Below are 21,658 nucleotides of genomic sequence, written 5' to 3'. Positions count from 1 at the left end.
ATCCCCTCTAAAGTCAGAATCACTTGCATCCTGGGTGAGTTTATTAACCTTCTTCTCCTTTCTGGCTACACCATCTTTCTAACCCTCAAAGGGTTAAAGCAGCTTCCACGAGATTTTCCCATCACCCAGGTAACTTGGGCCGCAGCTCCGTGCTTGAAAACGTGGGAAGTAAAAGCCCCAAACAATTTCTCAGTACCCTAGCAATGCACCCTCTCTCCACCCTCCACACTGCGCAGGGAAGCACAACCCTTTGGGTAAAAGGTGCGGGGGAGGGGGCGGGGGGGAGACAGGGAGGGACTCTACACGTGGGCAGGTGCTGGAGGAGCTCCCCAGAGAGAGAGGGGCCGGTGGGCAGCGTGGAGAGTGCCCCTTCCCTCAGTCCCCCTTCTGCGCTCAGGGTGCAGGAGGTTTGCTTGGGGCCAGCGCCCCGGAGGGTTGGGGGAGGAGGGAAAAAGCGGTGTGTGGGGAAGCAGGCCGCACACACCTGGCGCCTTGTGGAATGAAATCTTAATTAATTATTAAACTGAGTTCCCTCTTGGGCGGGGGGGAGCAGGGCCGTGGCAGGCGGGGCGGGAATGGCAGGGTGGGGGCTGGGGGAGGGAGGAGGGGAGGGGGGTGTGAGGAGTGGGTGCTGGGCACCGGTTCAGCTTAGGGGACCCCGCCAGGAAGGAAGCAGACCCTCGGTGTGCTGGGCGGGAGGGGGGTGGTAATCGCTGCTAGAGGGTGGGTTTGCCCGGCGCCTTTGGGGACCCCTGGGGTGAGGGTGGGAAGAGAATGCTGGAGGACGCAGCCCGGGGGTGGAGGGAAGGGGGAGCGGGCTGGACGGCCCGCTCCTTCCCGGGGTCTTGATCCCAGAACAGTAGCCGCTTGTTTTCCCAAGACTGGGGGAGGGAGCGGCCGGAGGAGAGGAGGGGGCGCGCGGAGGGAGGGGTTCCATTCTTCGGTCTCCCCCACCCCTACCCCGTTCCTCCGAAGGGGAGCCGGCCACCCTGCCCGGCGTCCGGGGAGGGGGAGGGGGTGTCCAGACAAAAGGAGCTTGTGCCTTTAAGGCGGGGAGTCCGGGAGCCGGCGGGGAGGGGACTTCTGGATCCGGGGTAGAGGGCGGCTGCGCTGGACAACAAGGGAGGGGGCGAGGGCCGGGCGGACTGCGGACGGCGGGAGGGACGGCCGGGACGCGCGGGCACGGAGCAGGACCGCGGGACGGCCGGCCGGCCGGCCGGAGCCCGCGGCTGCGGCGGGGCGGAGGCCCCGGGGAGGCGCCGACCCCGGCCGGCAGGTGAGACCGCGCGGAGGAGCGTCTGGGGAGGCGGCGGCGCCCGGCGCTCGGCGCTCGGGTCTCCGTGTGGCTCGCAGACTCCCGCGCGGCTCCCGGGAGTTTTGTGTCCGGGCGCGGAAGCCGGCGCGGGGGGAGCCCGAGGCCGTCGAGGCTGGCGGAGGGAAGTCCGGGAGGAGATGGGGGATCGAGGAATCCTGGGTCCGGGGCTCAAGGCTCCCACCCTCACTCCCTGCCCTGTGCTTCCCTTCCTCCACCCGGGGCGAGTTCCCGGCTTGCTGGGAAGAGGGGGAGAGGCATGTACTGGGGGAGGGGCTGTCCTGAGGTTTTTGCAGCTGGGCTGTGGGTGAGCCTCCGAGTTTGAGGTAGAGTGTGATTGTGCTTCGGGGAAGGGGAGGCAGCCTGGGCGGAGGGAGGGATGCCCTCTGTCTGCAGGAGTCCCCCTCCCCTCACCCCAGACCTTGGGAATGAAAGGGCTGGTGTCCAGGCCCGCTGCAGGGTGGGCAGGGTGGGCAGACTTTATTCAGAACAGGGTCTGGGGCCTGACTGAAAAGCTAGAGGTGGCATCAGGCGGTGGACTCTTTTCCTATACCCTTTGCTTACCGGAGTACCCCTGTGACTGGAGGACCCTGGTGGGGTTTGTATGGTTGGGGTGGAGGTGGGACCTCAGTGCAGTCTTTAGGGAGACCAAGGGCTGGGGAAGGGAGGAGAAGGGTTGCTGGACCTCCAGATACAGGCCCTGGGGAGGTTTCTCTACATCTGGACAGGCCTGGAATTGAGGCCCACGTCCCAGCCTGGTGGGCGGTGCTGGCACTGAAGTGCCCTGCCTGGGCAGTGCCTTCTTCCATGAACTTTCTGAAGTCCTTTTAAATTCTCTGGAGCTTCCTTTTGCCACCTCCTGGGAACAAGAGGTGACCAGGAAGAGGATTTGGGCGAAGCAGCGCGCAGAGCCATCCTTGGGGCTGGGCCCTGGCCTGCTTCAGACTCTGGGTCTCAGGCTGGAGGATCCAGGTTCGGGAGGGACCTGGGGTCTGGGAGACACTGGGCCTCGGTCTGCCAGGCTGAATGGACATGGCTCCATCCATGGGAGCTGGTGGTGCCTGGAGTAGCAGATCTGTGAGAGAGACCAAAGAAACCAGGACCCAGGGAAGGAGGGGCTCGGAGGCACAAGCTCAGGAGCCTATCTCTGGGGAGGAAGGAGGTGGTCTGTGGTTCGTAGTGATGGGTTCCTGGACAAGGAGGGTTGGGGCCCCATGTAGGGAAGTTTTGTGGCTTTGAACAGTGCCCTGCCCTGTTCCCTGCCATACCAGCCTGGCGTGGGGTGCCAGGAGTAAGTTCTCCAAGATGGGCAGTGCCTGGAATGGAGCCCAGGGTGGGATGGTTGCAGTTGGTTGGACAATTACAGATCTCTGAAGCTATCCACTTGTGGGGTCAGGGTGTTCTTGGGAGGGTCATGCATTCCCCTGGACAGTGTACACGCCTTCCTCTGTGGGTACGAGCCACATGCTAGGCTGTGCTTCCAGGGGGCTGGGAGCATGGCCAGAAACAGGTCTTTTGGGACCAGAGGTCTGGCCAGTGGGGTGGGGGGGGCGGTGAGGACAGGTCAGGGGACTGGCGAGGGGGAGGAGGCTGAAGCAAAATGTCATGGGGGGCGGTGGGAAACCTGCTTACTCTGGGCTCTGTCTCACGCAGCTCTGGGGACTGACAGCCGAGGACACAGGGACTGATAGGGCCAGGCGTCTGACTGGCTGGGGAGGTGTGGGTTTTTGCTCACAATTTTCCTGTCCTTCCATCTCTTGGACACTGGCAGGGTTTTGGGTTCAAAGTGGTGTAGGGTGAGGAGAAGAGCTAATGTTTATTGAGTGTGTACTACATGCCTGACGGGTGCTGTTACATTCTTTCCTCGCAACTCTTATTGTTCCCATTTTACAGATGAAGAAAGTGACATAGAGAGGTGAAGTAACTTGTCCAAGGCCGCGACCCTAGCAAAGAATCACAATAAGGTTTGAAACGTGGTCTCACTCCAAAGATCTTGTTTCTAATGAAGTGTTTTGAAGAGCCAGACTTTCTTTGGTGACCTTTGCCAAATGTCAGCCTGACCAAAAGTCTTGGATTTTTGATCTGTCCCTCCAGATGGTGCCGTTGGTGATGTTAAGGGGTTGAAGGGCCTGCTGCTCCGTGGGATATAGGAGAAGGGATGCCAAGAGAACTTGGTGGAGGGTGTACCAGAGATGGGGGTTTCCCACGTGCAGAGAGGTCCCCAGTCCGCCTTCTGCTTTGTGGGCCCCTGGGTGTCTGCTTGGAGCACTGCTTCTGTGGCTTGAGCGTCTGGTCCTGTGGCCACCTGGTGCAAGCTCTGGGTATTCTCCCCCTTGTCCCCTAGTGAGTACAAATGTCAGTGCTGCTAGCTCTGCAGGTTTAAGTACGAGGAGCCCCTCAGGGTGCCCCGTGGGCATGGAGGAGGGTGGCCTTGGTGGGGACGCAGGCATCCATGGGTGGCAGTGCTCTCACCCTCGCCTTCTCCTGAGCTGGGCTCAGCTGGGAGACACATTGAGGGTGTTGTCATGGAGTTACCCCCCCCTCCCCCAGGTCAAGACACTTCCCTCCTGGAGACGTGAGATTTGGGGCTGACTTGATTACTTGTGATCTCTAGAACTTGGGCCAGCTGTATAAAACCACCGTGGACCTCAGTTCTTTTTCTTCTTCTTTTTTTTTTTTTTTTGCTGTCAAATCTGTCCTGTGCCCCAGATGGCCACAGGACCAGCCTCACAGGGTTTTGGTGAAGATCAGATGGACTTAGGTATGTGAAAGGATCTCGAAAAGTTTCAAGCAGAGGGAAAGTGCACGGGAGTGTTATCCATCCATCCACCCACCTACCCACCTATCTACTCAACGAACATTTATTTAGACCCTACAAGGTGTTGCAGATGTAGCAGTGAGCAAAGCAGGCCAAAATCCTTGCCCTCATGAAGTTGACATTCCAGTTAGGAGAGACAGACAATGAACAAATAAGAAAAATATATAGAATGGCAGCTGCTGATAAGAGCTGTGGAGAAAAATAAAGCATAAAGCTCGGAAGAGAGATAGGGAGCTCCAGGAAAGGGGGTTGCTATTTTAATAGAGTGGTCAGGGAAAGCTCACTGATAAGGGGACATTTGAGCTGTGACCTGGAGGAGCTCTTATTCTAGGCAGAGGGAACAGCAAGCACCAAGGTCCCAGGCTGTCCCGTGCATGGTGTGTTGGGGAACAGCAAAGAGGTTAAGAGGACTGGAGTGCAGTGAGAAAGATGAAGAATCATACCGTTATTATTATTTCACGTTAGCTTCTCCATACCAATGCTCTTGAGCTTGGTTTCTTTCTCTCTTTTCAACTTATAAATTGGTTGAGTACCTACTATGAGCCAGGCTCAGTACTTGGGGTACCTGGGGTGGGGATAAAGCTCTGAGCAAAATAGATATCATCCCTTCCCTCCTAACATTTATAGTCAGAGGAGCAGAGTCACACATTAAACAAGGGATGATTTAATGATAATGGTGATCAGTGCCATGGAGGAAATGTATGGAGAGTGAACAGGGGACCAAACTTAGTCTGGGTGGGGGAGCTGGGACATCTTCCTGAGGAAGTTATGTTTAAGCTGTAACCGGAGGGAGGAGTTGAATTTAACCCGGTGAAGTGTGCACAGTGTGTGAGTGTGATGGGGACGGATGTGGAAAGAGATTCCCTGTGGTACAGAGGTCACTGATTGGCAGCTCACAGGCTGAATTCATTCCGTAGATGTGATTTATTTGGCTTGCAGTGTTGAAAAATGTGAGTTACTTGCCAGCGTTTAAAAGTCAGGAGATGTCATGTTAAAGCCTCCATTTTTAAAAATTAAGCTTCTGTTGAAAAATCAGAGGATCAGGTTCCACTGGGACACCAGTGGCAACAGTCTCCCAGTGCGGGGTGGTGCTTGCCCCTGCTTGGGCTGTGCCCTCTCTCTCCTGAACTGGGCGGCGTTTCTCATTGACAGGCACTCAAGTGGGTCTGTAACCACCAAGAAATCAGTGCCTTTTAGGGAAGAGGTGAATGTTTAAATGAATTGCTTTGGAGTCAGACAGATCTGGGTTAGAATTTTGGTTCTCACACTTGAGTGGCTGCTTGATCTCGGGCAAGTGACTTCACCTCCCTCTGCCTCAGTTTCCTCACCTGGTGGATGGGGATGCCCTGGTCTTCCTCAGAGTCATTTCAGGAGGAGGATGTGTCTGAGGTGCTCAGCTTGGTAATGGGAAGCACTCGGTTAACGAAAGCTGCTGGTGGCGGCCGTGACGGTGGTATTAACACCACCTCATTCCTTTCCTCCCAGCAGGATGTCATGGTTTAGTGGCCTCCTGGTCCCCAAAGTGGATGAACGGAAAACAGCCTGGGGCGAGCGCAATGGGCAGAAGCGTCCCCGCCGCGGGACTCGCTCCAGCGGCTTCTGCACACCCCGTTATATGAGCTGCTTTCAGGGCGCACAGCCACCCAGCCCGACCCCCGCAGCCACGCCTCGGTGCCCCTGGCAGGATGAGGCCTTCATCCGGAGGGGTGGCCCAGGCAAGGGCCTGGAGCTGGGGCTGCGGGCCGTGGCCCTGGGCTTCGAGGAACCTGAGGCGACCGTGGCAGTCGGAGCCGCTGAGGGGGCCCCCGACGCGGCCGCCAGGAGCAGGCGAGCTTGCTGGCGCCGGCTGGTGCAGGTGTTCCAGTCGAAGCAGTTCCGCTCGGCCAAGCTGGAGCGCTTGTACCAGAGGTACTTCTTCCAGATGAACCAGAGCAGCCTGACACTGCTGATGGCGGTGCTCGTGCTGCTCACGGCTGTGCTGCTGGCCTTCCACGCGGCGCCTGCCCACCCTCAGCCTGCCTACGTGGCGCTGCTGGCCTGCGCCGCCATCCTCTTCGTGGCGCTCATGGTGGTGTGCAACCGACACAGCTTCCGCCAGGACTCCATGTGGCTGGTGAGCTACGTGGTGCTGGGCATCCTGGCAGCGGTGCAGGTCGGCGGCGCCCTGGCAGCCAGCCCCCACAGCCCTTCTGTAGGCCTCTGGTGCCCCGTGTTCTTCGTCTACATCACCTACACGCTCCTCCCCATCCGCATGCGGGCCGCTGTCTTCAGTGGCCTGGGCCTCTCCACCCTGCACTTGATCTTGGCCTGGCAACTCAACCGTGGTGATGCCTTCCTCTGGAAGCAGGTGGGTGGTCGGGGAGGTAGGCGTGGGGGCACAGTCCGGGAATGAGAAGGGGTCTGCTAATCGAGGGTGGGAGAGTCATGGGTGGACACGGGTGAGGGACGTCTGGCTGTATCTGGGAGGAGGGGTGGGTCTTCATTTGGGATCTGGGGCAGAAGGCACTGCTAAGGGAAGGGAAGGCTCCAGAACCTAAAGCCTGTGCTCTGTCGCCGTGGGCCACAGTCTACAGCTCTTTAGCCTGAGGCCCTTGAAATAGCATAATCTGTAGAGCCCCAAAGTAAGGCTGGAGGTGGGCAGGCGACATTTAGCCCCAGGGTTGGGGCAGGGCTGAGAGGGCTGGGTAGGCTATATCCAGACTTTGGCTTCTCTGGCCCCAAGTTGACACTTGAGACTCAGGGCCTGGTGCCTTCCCTGCAGGGCAGCTCTAGGTGGTGATCTGGAGGGATCGAGTAGGTTTTAGGTGGAGTTAGCAAGGGAGGAGTTGCCTCTCCTGGACGGAGGCCAGCCCCGGGAGGATCGGGAAGGTGATGAGTGGGTCAGTTCTGTCCTGGGCGGGGAGTAGTTTGGGGCTGGACTGTTGACGAGAGGGGCTTTAGGCTCTGACTGCATCCTGCCCTCTTCCCACTGGGCACCAGGGCTCTGGCAGCCTGCCTTGAGGCTCTCTGCCCCTGTGGGCTTCCGCCTCTGGCTTCGGAGTGGTGTGTGAGGTGAGGCTGTCGCAGAGGCTTGGCTGCAGGCAGCCCTGGTTGTCCAGTGGGCTGCATTCTTCTCTGTGAGATCGTAGACAGCTAACCTTGCCTCTCCCAGCCTTCGTTTCCCAGTCTGTAGAACTGGGATAAAAATAGTACTTACCTCATGATGTTGCTCTCAGGGCCCCACCCTCTCTGAGTGGAGTAAAACCCGACAGGGTAGCGCTCTCACCTGGAGGCAGGGAGCTGTGGGGATGCTGTAGGGGATGGTTCCCAGTGAAGGGACTTCCGGATGTCCCTTGCAGAGAGATGTGAGCCGGTGGAGTTGGCTGTCTCGTGTCATCCCCCTGACCAGGGACAGGGGCTTTTGCCCAGCTGATCTTTTAGGGGCGGCTGTAGGCACAGCCCCCCAGCCAGCACACCTCGTGATCCCTCCATTGGCACCCTGATTTAGATGGTGCTGTCCTCTGTCTCACTCAAGGTTTGGGGGAGCCAGCCTCTGCCTTGCCCAGGGCTTGTGGCCTGTAGCCCACCCTAGCCCCACCTACAAAGAGGAAGTTGCCTGGGGCTCCCAGGGTGCGAAGCTGGGTGCTCTGGCATGATGCCCTTCCCTGCCCAGCCTGTGGAACAGAATGTACCTTTTTAAGAGTAACCTTATAGCCAGTTTGTTTGTGGAGCACATACCCGCAGGGCACTGTCAGATCTCTTAAAGGGCCAGGGTCCTTCTGCCATTGCTAGCCCCCAGTTTTTCTCCAGGGTAGCTGTCACACTGGGCTTTGGAGCTGGACTGCCCTCTTGGGGAAGGAGGAGCTTGGAGGTGGTGCCTCCCTTCCCCCATCCTCTCTGGCTGGCTGGGGTAGGTGGGTGTCTCTTCCCTGCTCTCAGCTGGCATGGTGCCCAGAGCCAAGCCCAGGGCCTGACCGGGGAGGCGCAGTCCCATGGAGGCCAGGACTATACCAGTCTCCGGCCTCTCCGGGGCACCCAGCTGCAGCCTCACCCAGTGGGCGAGTGAAGAAAGCTGCCCCTGCCCTGTGCCAGTCCTTGGGGCCAGGGCAGCCCATACCACTTCTCTGAGCTGAGAACATGCCTAGATTCTACATCCAGTTGGCGTACAGGTTCTCTGCACCCAGCTGGCTTGCAGGTTTCTGGGTTGGATGGGGCTGTGGCCTCCTTTCTAGGCTCCTTGGTCAGCCCCTTCCCGGATCCAGCCCCTTCCTCCTCCTATGACCTGCTCACTCAGACACACTGAGCAATTTCACCCAGTGCCCCAGCCCAGCCTGGAGTCTCCTACAGTGCCCTGACATCCATTTTTTCTCACAGTCGGATAGGGGTCTGTGTACAGATCTATTTCGGTCTCTTGTCCCCCTTTCCCTTCCCTCCACCATGACTCACATTTTCCTCTTGGGCTCCTGGGGCCAGGAAGGGAAGTTGCCTGGTTTGCCCCCCTTTCCTTCTCCCCCACTGGGGGCTATTCTTAGAAACCCCCGGGGGAGATAGTGTACCCCCCCCTCTTCACCCCTGCTGCTGGGAGGGGGGGCCTTGTGAGCTGGACTGAGAAGGGAAGCTGGGAGGCCAATCCTAGAGGACGGGAGCTGGAGATGGCTGGGGGTTAGCCAGACCCCTCCATCTTACCCAAGGAAAATGAAACCAAGGTCCCAGAGATTGACTGACATGCCCAAGTTTGCAGGACTAGTTCTGGTTCCGGGCAGAGCCCAGAACTCCTGGCTTCCAATTGGTGCTCTTGCCCTCCCTTCTCCCCAAACCAGAGCCCTGCCCCAGCCAACTCTGGGGTGGAGCCACAAGTTCCAGGTTAACCCCTGAATTTCCAGAAACACTGAGGTCGGCTTCCCTTAGACTTGCTCTCCAGTCAGTGCTGCTGCTGCTGCTGACTGAGGGCGGAACATCCTAGGATCGGGGTCCTAGGGTATGGGGCCTGGCTGGGCCGAGTGTTGGGGGTGGCCAGGCGTGGTGGCACCCCATCCCAGTTCCGAAGGGTTCTTTGTGTCAGTAGAATTGATGATTGCCAAGCCTGGGTTCTGAGGCTGGGCCTCAAGAGCTTAGGTGAGTGGAGTGAGTAGGAATCCTGGGAACCTGGAATGTAGTTTACAGTAGGGTTAGGACACAGCTTTGGAGTCTGACTGTCCTGGACTCAAGTCCCACACTGGCTACTACCAGCTGTGTGATCTTGGGCAAGTTACATAGCTTCTCTGTGCCTGAGTCTCTCACCTTTCAAATGAGATAGTGCTACTGATTTCATAGAGTTGTAAGAAATACATTCGTTAACATATAGAGGACACCTGTAGAATCTAGGCACATTAGTAGGCAGCCAACAAATTAGCTCCAGTAATAATAATAGTAGAATTATTATTATATTAATTTATGTCAGGGCAGGGAGGGACCTTGGAGATCTTATTCTCCCTCTCCAGGTTCTAGATGAGCATACAGGCCCCTAGAGATGAGGTGACTTGTCCTGGGCACTCACAGGAAGATGTAGAGCTCAGGTCTCCTGGGTGTCGTCCTGTAAGGAGAACCACATGCAGAAGGAGCATCATTTGTCTTCTGTTTGGGGTGTTTGTGGGGCAGGGAGTCATAGTGTGCTGGGCCCAGGCCTGTGACCTACCTGGCCCTGGTTGGTGCTTCTGCTCCCAGGAGCTGTGAGAAGATCACATTTCTAGCCATGGAGTGATCCAGGCAGGGAGCTGGAGTCCTGTGGGGATGGGGAGGTATTGCAGGGGTGGGGACAGCTTGGGAAAGACAGGGCACAGGATCCTGGCTTCCTCCCCAAAACAGTGCATCTACAGAGAGCCTAGCTAGTTGTGCCTGTGTGTGTTGAGGGTGGTCACCATTTGCCTCTGCCACCCCTCTGCAGCTCGGTGCCAACATGCTGCTGTTCCTCTGCACCAATGTCATTGGCATCTGCACACACTACCCGGCTGAGGTGTCTCAGCGCCAGGCCTTTCAGGAGACCCGTGGTTACATCCAGGCCCGGCTGCACCTGCAGCATGAGAATCGGCAGCAGGTGGGGCTGCCCCCTCTGATCACGGCCTTCCCCCATCTCACCTGCAAATAGCTTGCAGATTGGATCCACCATCTCATGCAACTCCATGGAATAGTGTGAATGGTTCCCCCTGATTGTGCATCACAGAGGCCCTTTGACACTGGGGTTCCTGTCCTGTCTGAGGGTGGGAAGGAGTAGATGGAGTGCATCTGAGGGGTTGAGTGGGGTGTAGTCAGAGAAGGCCGGGATGTATGTCTGCTGAGGACTCTAATGGGGGAGGGTCAGGCCACGGTCCAGAAAGGAAGCTCAGGTCTCCAGAGAGGTCTGTGAGGGTTTTGGGGATGTGGAGGGACCAGGAAGGATTAAAATGTGAGGCCAAGAAGATAGTGGTCCTCTGTTGAAACCACTGGTCTAGGAGCGGCTGCTGCTGTCCGTGTTGCCCCAGCATGTTGCCATGGAGATGAAAGAAGACATCAACACAAAGAAAGAAGACATGATGTTTCACAAGATCTACATCCAGAAGCATGACAATGTCAGGTAGGGTGGGGGTGGGGAGGATGCCGGGAGAGGTGCGGGATCTGGGAGTCTTTGAGGGCCACATGGTCCTTCCATCTTCTGCCATCGTCCTCAGCATCCTGTTTGCGGACATTGAAGGCTTCACCAGCCTGGCATCCCAGTGCACGGCGCAGGAGCTGGTCATGACCCTGAACGAGCTCTTTGCCCGCTTTGACAAGCTGGCTGCGGTGAGGGTGCTAGGGCTTGGGGGTGGGGCCGACGGGGTGAGGGCAAGCCTCATTGGCAGCGGCCTTGGGGGATGGAGGCCGATGGAATCTGCAGTGAGGGTAGTGGGCCAGGCAGGCTGGGCTGGAGTAAAGGTGACTCTCCCCCCACTCTTTCTCCTTTAGGAAAATCACTGCCTGAGGATCAAGATCTTAGGGGACTGTTACTATTGTGTGTCAGGGCTGCCGGAGGCCCGGGCAGACCATGCCCACTGCTGCGTGGAGATGGGGGTGGACATGATCGAGGCCATCTCGTGAGCACCGTCCCCTCCCAGGCTTCCTGGAACTGAGGGTGCCCCAGCCTGCTCCTACCCTTTGATGTGTCCTCAGGACTTTTTCTCAGTCTTGGCTGTCTCCCTGTCTTGGAGATCCATCACTGGGGAGGGGAAAGGATCTTTCTTCAGCCTGTGTGAAGACCCATGTGCACCTTAGACTCCAGCCAGCTGGGATGGGGTAGGGGGAGCCAGGGTGAGGGGGATTTGGGCTGGAGAAAATGCCAACTGAGTAGGCCCAAAGGGAGGGTAGTGATTCCTCCTCTCCTAGTCAGTCCCATAAGATGCTGCTGGGCCCCTGCTGGTGAGCAGGGTTCCCAAACATTTGTCCTTGGGCCCCATGCAGCCTCTTGCCCGTGTCCTGCTGAGGGTGTGCCGTGTGCCCTGCGACTGGGTCTGTCCTTGCCTACTTGGCTCCAAGGCGAGCACAGGGCCTGGGCTCTGGGCTGGGAGTGGGGAGGACTGTGCCGGGGGCTAAGCCTGGCCGCCTCCTCCCAGGCTGGTGCGCGAGGTGACAGGTGTGAACGTGAACATGCGCGTGGGCATCCACAGCGGGCGCGTGCACTGCGGCGTCCTTGGCCTGCGGAAATGGCAGTTCGATGTGTGGTCCAATGACGTGACTCTGGCCAATCACATGGAGGCCGGGGGCCGGGCCGGGTGAGCGTGCGTCCAGGGGGCGAGGGGTGGGAGCCCCTGGCAGAGCAGGGCTCTCACCCTCCTGTCCCGCCCGTGCAGCCGCATCCACATCACTCGGGCCACGCTGCAGTACCTGAACGGGGACTACGAGGTGGAGCCGGGCCGCGGCGGGGAGCGCAACGCCTACCTCAAGGAGCAGCACATTGAGACCTTCCTCATCCTGGGAGCCAGCCAGAAACGGGTCAGGGCCGGGGTAGGGCGGCGGTGGGCAGACGGGGAGAGGGGCAGATGGGGGGAGCTGGCAGAGGCCTTCTCCGGGCCACTCTTCCCAGCCTGTGCCCACGCTGCCCACACAGAAAGAGGAGAAGGCCATGCTGGCCAAGCTGCAGCGGGCGCGGGCCAACTCCATGGAGGGGCTGATGCCACGCTGGGTGCCCGACCGCACCTTCTCCCGGACCAAGGACTCCAAGGCTTTCCGGCAGATGGTGAGGGGCCCACGGCGCCGGGACCTGGGGCCTCGCTTTCCCGTCTCCCTCAGCACTCTTTGTCCTCCTTGCCTCTGCTGCCTTCCTTGTCATGGCTGCCGTCTCCGTAGTTTCTGGAATTGGGGATAGGAGGGATGATTTCACCCCAGGGGTCCCAATCCCCCCAGAGTCTGTGGGGAGAGCCCTCAGCGCAGTGCTGAGGGTGGGGAAGGGATTGTAGAGGTGAAGGTCGCCTGCCCTTCACCTCACTCGTACACTCTGTCCCTTTCTCCAGGGCATTGATGATTCCAGCAAAGACAAGTAAGTCAGGTTGTTGAGTAGGGAAGAAGGGCTGGGCGAAGGCACTTGCACCCTGGGGCGGGGTTGCGGGGAGCCGAGATTCCCCCTCTTCCCTGGACCTTAGATGTGTCTTACGGGAGCAGGTGCCACCCACCCCGCTCACACTCCTTCTTTGAGTGCTTCCTGTGCCCCTCCCTTCTCATCGCCTGTCACATGGCAGTGCTCAGGCACCTGGTGAAGCCATGTCCCCTGCCCTCAGCCGGGGTGCCCAGGACGCCCTGAACCCTGAGGATGAGGTAGATGAGTTCCTGGGCCGTGCCATCGATGCCCGCAGCATCGATCAGCTGCGCAAGGACCACGTGCGCCGGTTCCTGCTCACCTTCCAGAGAGAGGATCTTGAAAAGAAGGTTTGGGGGATGCAAGGGCAGAAGGAGGAGGGCTGGGGGAGGAGGGGAGGTCCCAGCAGGGAAGTCTGAGCACAGATGAGGTTTCTGGGGAATGGGGAGAGGTTTCTGGGGAGTGGGGAGGTGACCACAGGGCACAGTGGGGATTCATATCAACTGGGCCAACTGGTAGTGCCCTGCCTTCCCCAGGGCGGAGCCAGCGCCCAGCTCAGTCTCCTCTCCCTCAGTACTCGCGAAAGGTGGACCCCCGCTTCGGAGCCTACGTGGCCTGTGCCCTGTTGGTCTTCTGCTTCATCTGCTTCATCCAACTCCTCGTCTTCCCACCGTGAGAGCCCTGTCCCTCCTTGCTTGGCTTCTCTTCCCGCTACCACTTCCCACAACCTTCCTAAACATCCTCGCAAGCACACGGTCCCTGGGGCCCACAGCCTGCCTGCCCAGGGAGTGGGACGAGGATGTCCAGATCTTCCAGAGTAACATTTTCCCTGGCCCTCTTCCGCCCCAGCTCAGCCCTGATGCTTGGGATCTATGCCAGTATCTTCCTGCTGTTGCTGGTCACCGTGCTGACCTGCGCCGTGTACTCCTGTGGCTCTGTACGTGGGGGGCCTTCCAGGGCTGGTGGGGGAGGCCAGGCCAAGGGTGGGGAGGGAGGAGAAGGCCGAGCCTCTGCCATTGGGCCCCATCCCTGGGTGACCTTACCCGTTGGCTGACGTGGCCTCCGTCTCTCTGTCTCCCGCCTCCCGGCAGCTGTTCCCTGCGGCCCTGCGACGTCTGTCTCGCAGCATCGTCCGCTCACGGGCACACAGCACTGCGGTTGGCATCTTTTCCGTCCTGCTTGTGTTCACCTCTGCCATCGCCAACATGGTAAAGTTCCAGTGGGAATTTTTCTGCCCCTCCTCTGTTCCAAGCACTGTTCTGGGTGCTGGGGGTACAGAGAGGAATGAGACACATTTCCTGCTCAAAGCAAGGGTGAGGTTAACCCCTGTCCTCTCTCCTTGCTCCCCCTACCTCTTGTCATCCCTCAGTGAGAAGTTGGGCCCCTGGGGTGTAGGGCCCCTGGGTTATAAGGCATGGCCCTTGTAACCCCTCCCCTCCCCGGTTACCCTGATATACCTCCCCCGACTTTTGTAGTTCACCTGTAACCACACCCCCATACGGACTTGCGCAGCCCGGATGCTGAACTTAACGCCTGCTGACATCACCGCCTGCCACCTGCAGCAGCTCAATTACTCACTGGGCCTGGATGCTCCCCTGTGTGAGGGCACCGCACCCAGTTGCAGCTTCCCTGAGGTGTCCAAGTGGTGCTCGGAAGGGGTGGGGGGTGTCCTGATCAGTTCCGTTTATCGACCCTTCTGTGCCAACCCTGATGATGGGCACTGGGGACCCAGGATCTCACCAGAGTCTCCAACTCCAGGAGCAGCCCGGGGTCCTGGTGTGCTTTAGGGGTGTGTGGAGGGTGAAGGAGGTTTGGGTTTGAGGTTGTGGAGGGGAGCTTGGGTCAGGTGGGGGCGTGCAGCGTTCTCCCTGCATGGGAGCGCCATGGCCTCTGCCTTCACCCAACACTGCCTCTGCCGTTGCTCCCCAGTACTTCGTCGGGAACATGTTGCTGAGTCTCTTGGCCAGCTCCGTCTTCCTGCACATCAGTAGCATCGGGAAGCTGGCCATGATCTTTGTTCTGGGGCTCATCTATTTGGTGCTGCTTCTGCTGGGTCCCCCGGCCACCATCTTTGACAACTATGACCTACTGCTTGGCGTCCATGGCTTGTGAGTTTATCCTCAGCCCCTTTAATCCCCCAGGAGCCTCTTGACCCTGCTGGGTCGCTGCGAGCCCCCTGTGCCCTTGGAATGCTACCACTCACCCCTCACATGTTGGGGGAAAGGAGGCAGCACATGACCCCCAACAGTCACCTCAGGGAAACCCCAGTCCTGGGAAATCCCTTGGTCTTTAGGGTAGACATTAAAAAAAAATTCCCTCTTGCATTTGCATTTTGCTTTCATATCCACTCTTAACTACCTATAGGTCACACAGCTGCTTGGTGGTAGAGCCCTGGCTAGGAAAGGAACCAAAACTCTGACTCCCGCTTGAGGGCTTTGCCTGGGACAACACACTGGCTTTTCCTCTGCAAAACCTCACCCCGTGGGATATGTGGTAGAAATATATGGTGCGGTGGAAAAAGCCTCTGGAGTCTGCTGTTTGAATCCCTACTCTGCCACTTATTAGCTGTGTGTCTTTGGATCGGTGAATTAACTTCTCTGAGCCTCAATTTCCTCATCCGTAAAACGGCAATGCCATCTATATCACAAGGTAGTTGTAAAGATTATTATAACTAACATTTATCGAAGGCTTGCTGATGCCAAGCGCTCTGCCAAGCCTTTTGCGTGCATTATTTAGATCTGATCACTCTTTGATTGATGAGGAAGCCGAGGCTTAGAGAGTTAAGCAACTTGTTCCAGGTGACATAGCTGGTGAGTAGAGGAGCCAGGAGTGGAACCTCTGCTCTTAATGAGTTAATAGAAGCAAAAGCCTTGGCCTAGTGCCTGATTTATGGTGCTCAGTAAATGCAGTTTCCGTCTCCCCTTCCATGCCCCGACCTGGCAACCCAGGAAGAACCGATGACTTTGTCTCTTGTGTCTTCCTGCCAGGGCTTCTTCCAACGAGACCTTCAGTGGGCTGGACTGGTGAGTGAGGGCTCTAGGGCAGCAAAGAGTGGGGCTGCCATATGCCTCCTTCAGACACTGAGCTTGCCTCTGCTTCCCTCAGCTCAGCCGCAGGGAGGGTGGCACTCAAATATATGACCCCCGTGATTCTCCTGGTGTTTGCACTGGCGCTGTATCTGCATGCCCAGCAGGTGGAATCAACTGCCCGCCTGGACTTCCTCTGGAAACTGCAGGTGACTGGGTGGACTCTGGGGTGAGGGAAGATCCTAGGGGCAGAGCCTGGGCCACGCCAGGCATCTCTTAGGCTGGCCAGGGCTCAGGCTGCCCCGAGCCCACCCTGGCTCCATGCCTTCTCTGTGCCCGTCCCCTATCCCCCGCCTCATCCTGTCCCTGCCCCCTCTACTTCTTTGCCTGTTCTTTAGGCGTCATCTGTCCATGCCTTTCTTCTCCACGTGGTTCCCTCTGATGCCCATCTCCAGGTGTTGGCCGCTGCACCCATGCCTTATGAATGTTGGGCAGTGGGTGATGGGTGTGGTGTCCACAGGCAACAGGGGAGAAGGAGGAGATGGAGGAGCTCCAGGCATACAACCGGCGGCTGCTACATAACATTCTGCCCAAGGACGTGGCTGCCCACTTCCTCGCCCGGGAGCGCCGGAATGATGAGCTCTACTATCAGTCATGTGAGTGTGTGGCCGTCATGTTTGCCTCCATTGCCAACTTCTCTGAGTTCTACGTGGAGCTAGAGGCAAACAATGAGGGTGTCGAGTGCCTGCGGCTGCTCAACGAGATCATCGCTGACTTCGATGAGGTACTTGTCCAGTCGGCTGGTGCTGGCAGAGGGTGGGGGGACTTGGGGACCAGAGGAGTGGGGAGAACTTTGGATAAGAAGGCCAGGATTGGAGGGGATGGTTGGTACTGGGAGGAGGAAGGGAGATCTGGTGGGACCCAGAGATGTCAGGGGTAGGAGTAAAGGTAGGTACAGTGGAGTCAGGGACAGGTGCTCACGAAGGTGTCACAGGTAGCAAGCTCAGCCCCAGTGGGGCAGGGTCATCATTGTTGGGGAGCTAAGGAGGATGTGAGGATCTGTGGAGGGGCCAGGATAGGTAGCAGGTGGGGGTCATTGAAGACAAAGCTGGTAATCTGTAGACTATGGCCCCATGAGGCCAAGTCAGCAAGATGATCCCCTGAATAGAGAAAATGGAAGCAAAATATGAAGAAGTGACCTGAACATCCAGGTCAGGAGTGGGTTGTTCCCTATTCTGGAGGGAAGGCACTTCCTCAGCCTGGGACTCAGTTTCCCCAAAGGTGAGGGTTGGAATAATTGATGCCTGATAACCCTCCTGTGGTTTTGGGTGCTGTAACGAGCTGTCGAAGTTGACCTGGAGCTGTGTGCTCAAGTCCTGGCTTGGGTTTTGACGGCTGCCCGGTGAGGGAGGCTGTTTTCCCTGCTCCTTAGTCCTGCCCTGAGAGCCGCAGCTGGAAGCGGGGCTCACTTGCCGAAAGGAGGGGCGTGTTGAGCCAGGGAAGTGGAGAAGGGGGCCAGGGCGTGGCAAGGATTGAGGCTTGAGGCAGGGCTGGGTTTGGCCTGTCTGCCTTGACAGCCAGGTCCCCCTGTGCGGTCCAGATCATCAGCGAGGAGCGGTTCCGGCAGCTGGAGAAGATCAAGACGATTGGTAGCACCTACATGGCTGCCTCTGGGCTGAATGCCAGCACCTATGATCAGGTGGGCCGCTCCCACATCACTGCCCTTGCCGACTACGCCATGCGGCTCATGGAGCAGATGAAGCACATCAATGAGCACTCCTTCAACAATTTCCAGATGAAGATCGGTGAGAGGGCCCGGCTGATGGCAGGTTTTCCCAGGGCCGTTTCTGGGTGAAGCTGAGGCCGCAGGCTGGGGATGGCGTCTCGTATTCCCCATCAGGAGTCCTGTGGGGCTTTCCTTTTCTCCCACCTCCTCTATTGTCTGATAGTAAGAACAGAGATCATTTATTGAAGGCCTGCTCTGTGCTAAGCACTGTCCCAGGCTTTTTTTTTTTTTTAAAACACGTATCAATCCTCACATTATTATCCCCTTTTACAGATAAAGAGATGGACTCTCAGAGAGAGTAAATCACTCAGCCAAGGTTATACAGCTAGTAAACGGCTGAACTGGGATTCAAGACCAGGTTTAGCTACACTCCAGTACCCGTGTCCTTTTCTGTGGCCAGTCTGATAAGAGGCACTTCCTCTCAGATGAACTGGTGGATGGGAATGGTTAATAGCATGGGTTCTGGAGTCAGACTGTCTGCTTTGAATTCTGGCTGTTCCACTTAACTGGCTTATTTAGCAAGTTGTCTAACTTCTCTAAACTTCAGGTATCTTTTCTGTAAAGTGGGGATGATGATACCTGTCTTTTGGGGCTGTTGAGAGGATGAGATAGTGTGAAACGCTTACAGAGTGGTTGGCACAGAGCGCGCATCGGTAGATTAGCTGCTGTTCTAGCAGAGCCGTCTTGACTCAGGGGAGCTCCTCAGCTGATATGCCTGCATCTTCCATTCTTTACGACTAGGAGGCTTGTCCCTTTTCCAGTTTCTTCTCTGGGTCCTTCTAAAGGTGCCCGGAGGTGGGTGCCTCCCTGGGCTGACTGTGGAACAGCCACTGCTCTCGATTGCTTACTGCTGTCCCCACCTACCCCAGGGCTGAACATGGGCCCAGTTGTGGCAGGCGTCATTGGGGCTCGGAAGCCGCAGTATGACATCTGGGGGAACACAGTGAATGTCTCTAGCCGCATGGACAGCACGGGGGTCCCCGACCGAATCCAGGTGAGGGGGATGTGAGCAGAGGCTGGGAGGGGTATGGGTCCAGAGGGCTTCCGCAGGGCCCTCTCTGCAGTCAGCTAGGACAGGGGAAGGGTGGCGCTGTTCTCTGGTTGGTGGAGTCGGGGTTGGGGGAGGGGAGCTAGCATGAGCAGAGAACCCCTGGACTCCTGCAAATGCAGCAGGAAGGATCCTGGGCTAAGCAGGTTCCCCTCCCACCCCACCTCCCCAGGTGACCACGGACCTGTACCAGGTTCTAGCGGCCAAGGGCTACCAGCTGGAGTGTCGAGGGGTGGTCAAGGTGAAGGGCAAGGGGGAGATGACCACCTACTTCCTCAATGGGGGCCCCAGCAGTTAGCAGGGCCCAGCTACAAATTCGGCTGAAAGGACCAAGGTGGGCATTTGAGTGGACTCTGTGCTCGCTGGGGGAGGCTGTGACAGGGGCCGCTGAGCCTCCAGACCCTGCTGACCACAAAAGGGAACACCCCAGCAGGCTGTACGTGGACCATGCTCGTCTGCCCTCAGGCTGGTGAATGAGGGGATACCAAGAGGATTATGCAAGTGGCTTTCTTTCTTAACTGGGGTAGGGGCTGTTTTCTCTCCTTTTTTTCCAGCTTTTGGGAGCAGGGGAGGGGGCAGCAGCAGAGGCAGGGGGATGTCTCCTGCCTGAGAGATTAAAATGGCAGCTTGCCACGCCCGCCCTTTCCCTGTCTGTCTGGGCACTAGGCTCAGGGCTGGGCCCCTCCTTTCCCTCTTTTTCCTGGGAATATTTTGTATAAAGACTGGGGCAGGCTTGAAGAGTGCCTATTCCATCCTTGCCTTCCTTTGCTATGCCTGCATCCCCAGCATGGGTCCTGGGCACTGCCCACCCCAGCCAGGTCTCCCTCACAGACACGGGGCACGGGAGGGAGATGTTCTGGGGACCCAGCTCTGTCCATATTTCAGGGGAATGTTTCCATTTGCCAAATCCTAGTCCCATGATCTGTCCCCAAAGGGGAACAAAGGGACTTCTGACAGCTCAGATTAGCCCCGTTTCCTGCACAGCTCCAGGGAAAGGGGCATCTGGTCTCATTGGTACTGTGAAAATGCCCAGCCGGAGAGCAAGCGTGTGCGTGGGGATGTCAGAAGATCAGGAGCTGGATGTTCGCCTGCAGGTGCCAAAGAGAGCAGGCCGGCCAGGGACGGGGGTGGTGCCAGACTCTGATCCGAGGGTCAGGATCAGGCCCCTCCGCCCCAGCGCTCTCTTGCTGTCTGCTGCAAGGGGGCACGGAGCATCTCTACCCCTTCTGTTGCCAAATAGAAAAGGGCCAGGGCATGGAGGAAGATGACCCTGATCCCAAATCTGTCCTCCCAAGCCTCTGGCACTGGGGAGGGCCTGTGTGTCTGTGTAACCGTGCGTGCACGGTGGTCTGTGTGTGTGTGTGTCTGTGTAACCGTGCGTGCACGGTGGTCTGTGTGTGTGTGTGTGTCTGTGTAACCGTGCGTGCATGGTGGTCTGTGTGTGTGTGTGTGTGTGTCTGTTTTCCTGGTCTGTGTGTCTTTGTGCTCCTGTTCCTTGGCTCTCCACCCCGGGTTGCCTCTTTCCTGTGGCTTCTGTCTTCTGGGAATAAGGCAGGATTCCTGATTTCAAGGGATGGAGAGAGAGGCCCCTGTTGCACAGGAGTGGGATGGGGTGTGGTAGCAAGAGGGTGGCCCTGGGGAGAGGAATCCTTTTTGTGCCAAATCCCTAAGTGCCGTTTGGGGGCCACGTGTGCAACATGACTGTCTCCCTGCCTGGGGCAGGGACCCAAGCGCCTGCTTGAGGCCCACAGTGCTCCTTGCACTTGAACTGTCTGGGGTTTGGTGGGCAGAGGCTCAGGAGTTTCCTGGGCTCCCCAGCTGGTGTCCTGGGATGTGGTATGCTTTGGGGCTGGGGTAGCATGGGATCCCTCTGAGGACCCAGATTCTGGTACTAAGGGCTAGGGGAGGGGAACCTGGACCTCAGCCTTCCCCAGCCTTCAGCTTGAGCCTAGCCTGCTCCGGGGCTCCCCAGTCCCCACGAAGCCTGCAAGAGCTGGCAGGAGGGTTAGGAGGGCTGGACCCTAGATTCCCTTCCTATCCCTGCCTGCCTTTTACCCTCTTCCCTGCAACCTCCTTGCCTCTGGACTGAATTAGTTGGTGCCTTGGTTTCTCTGTCTGTACCTATTTAAGCCAGAGGCATTACCCAGGATTTTGCTTGAAGATCGCGTTGTCTTTGAGGCGTTAGAGAGGCAGAGGAGAGAGGGTCCCAGAGTTGCTGGGTTTGGGGATTGGAAGGGGCAGGTGGTACTCTTGCCCTTTCTCATGTCCTTTCTGACTCTAGCTCCTTGCAGAAGCCTGGTTTCTGGCTCGTACTGCCTGCTTTGGGGGATCTTCATGCATCAACCAAATGGGCCATCAGTCACTTCATTAGCCAAGGCAGGAGAAGGGGAAAAGACTAGTTGGTCCAGACAGAAAGTCAACTCCCCTTCCGTCAGCCACATCCCTGGACAGGAAGGTTCTGCGTGGGGTCCTGGGGCGGCGATGAGGCTGTAAGGAGACCAGAGTGGGAGGACTGCAGTCTTGGGTGACTTGTCTCTGCTTCTTGCCAGGTGGCAGGGGCCTGTCCACACCCTGGCTCCCTGTACCGCAGTGCCAGCCATGTGCTTCCTCCGGGCTGACGTTGCCCCCTTCCTCGCCAGTTGCGGGAGGGAGTCAGTGGATGGGAGGCCCATGGACTTTGGTTTTATAATGTAACCAGTGTGTGTGTGTAGGGGGGGAGGGTGTGTATACCATGTATTTCAGTGAAATATTTAATATATTTAAATATCAATAAAAATCAAACTCTTTGTAAAATTCCCTGTTCTCTGCAGCTGTTCTGGGCCCTGGGTTGGGTCAGAAGTGGCAGAGCCTGGGGTAGGAGGCAGGCCCCAGTCTGGGGGCTCTGCGGACCTCTCTCGTCTGTGGTCACAGGGCTTCCTCTGGTTTCCTCCTTGCCAAGGTGAAACTGCAGCGTCTTCACAGAGCATGACTACTCTAAGGCCTGTCAGCATCCCGAGAAGCAGGGTGTCTTCCGAGACTTGTTACTCTGACCCCTGCCATGCGTGAGCTCAGGACCCCCTGTGGTGGTCTTCCCAGTGCCCCGGCCCCTCCCAAACCAAACACCAAGTTCTGGCTCCTTCAGGAATCTCT

General features: G+C 57.8%; 1 protein-coding gene across 13 annotated transcripts; it reads left to right on the top strand.

The window, feature by feature from the left end:
* Positions 1 to 1,186: 1,186 nt before the first annotated feature.
* ADCY6 (adenylate cyclase 6) lies at positions 1,187 to 21,322 on the top strand. 13 transcript variants are annotated; one of them, XM_036866217.1, is made up of 25 exons: positions 1,187 to 1,276; positions 3,206 to 3,276; positions 4,022 to 4,073; positions 5,619 to 6,477; positions 10,033 to 10,182; positions 10,577 to 10,698; positions 10,793 to 10,904; positions 11,067 to 11,194; positions 11,711 to 11,869; positions 11,948 to 12,089; positions 12,205 to 12,333; positions 12,608 to 12,633; positions 12,872 to 13,019; positions 13,244 to 13,341; positions 13,519 to 13,606; positions 13,761 to 13,877; positions 14,145 to 14,303; positions 14,599 to 14,777; positions 15,657 to 15,692; positions 15,775 to 15,904; positions 16,216 to 16,479; positions 17,296 to 17,500; positions 18,351 to 18,475; positions 18,960 to 19,026; positions 19,514 to 21,322. In XM_036866217.1, exons 4-25 carry the CDS (start codon positions 5,620 to 5,622, stop codon positions 19,795 to 19,797), a joined length of 3,726 nt encoding a protein of 1,241 aa, XP_036722112.1. In that variant the 5' UTR covers positions 1,187 to 1,276; positions 3,206 to 3,276; positions 4,022 to 4,073; position 5,619; the 3' UTR covers positions 19,798 to 21,322. The 13 variants fall into 13 exon arrangements, with proteins under 13 accessions (XP_036722112.1, XP_036722118.1, XP_036722111.1 ...); XM_036866223.1 differs by having other exon boundaries at positions 5,616 to 6,477; positions 18,963 to 19,026; XM_036866216.1 differs by having other exon boundaries at positions 5,616 to 6,477.
* Positions 21,323 to 21,658: the final 336 nt, after the last annotated feature.

Source organism: Balaenoptera musculus, chromosome 10 (assembly GCF_009873245.2).
Source record: "Balaenoptera musculus isolate JJ_BM4_2016_0621 chromosome 10, mBalMus1.pri.v3, whole genome shotgun sequence".
In the NCBI taxonomy this organism is placed as follows: domain Eukaryota; kingdom Metazoa; phylum Chordata; class Mammalia; order Artiodactyla; family Balaenopteridae; genus Balaenoptera; species Balaenoptera musculus.
This window is presented reverse-complemented; position numbering and strand designations above follow the sequence as displayed.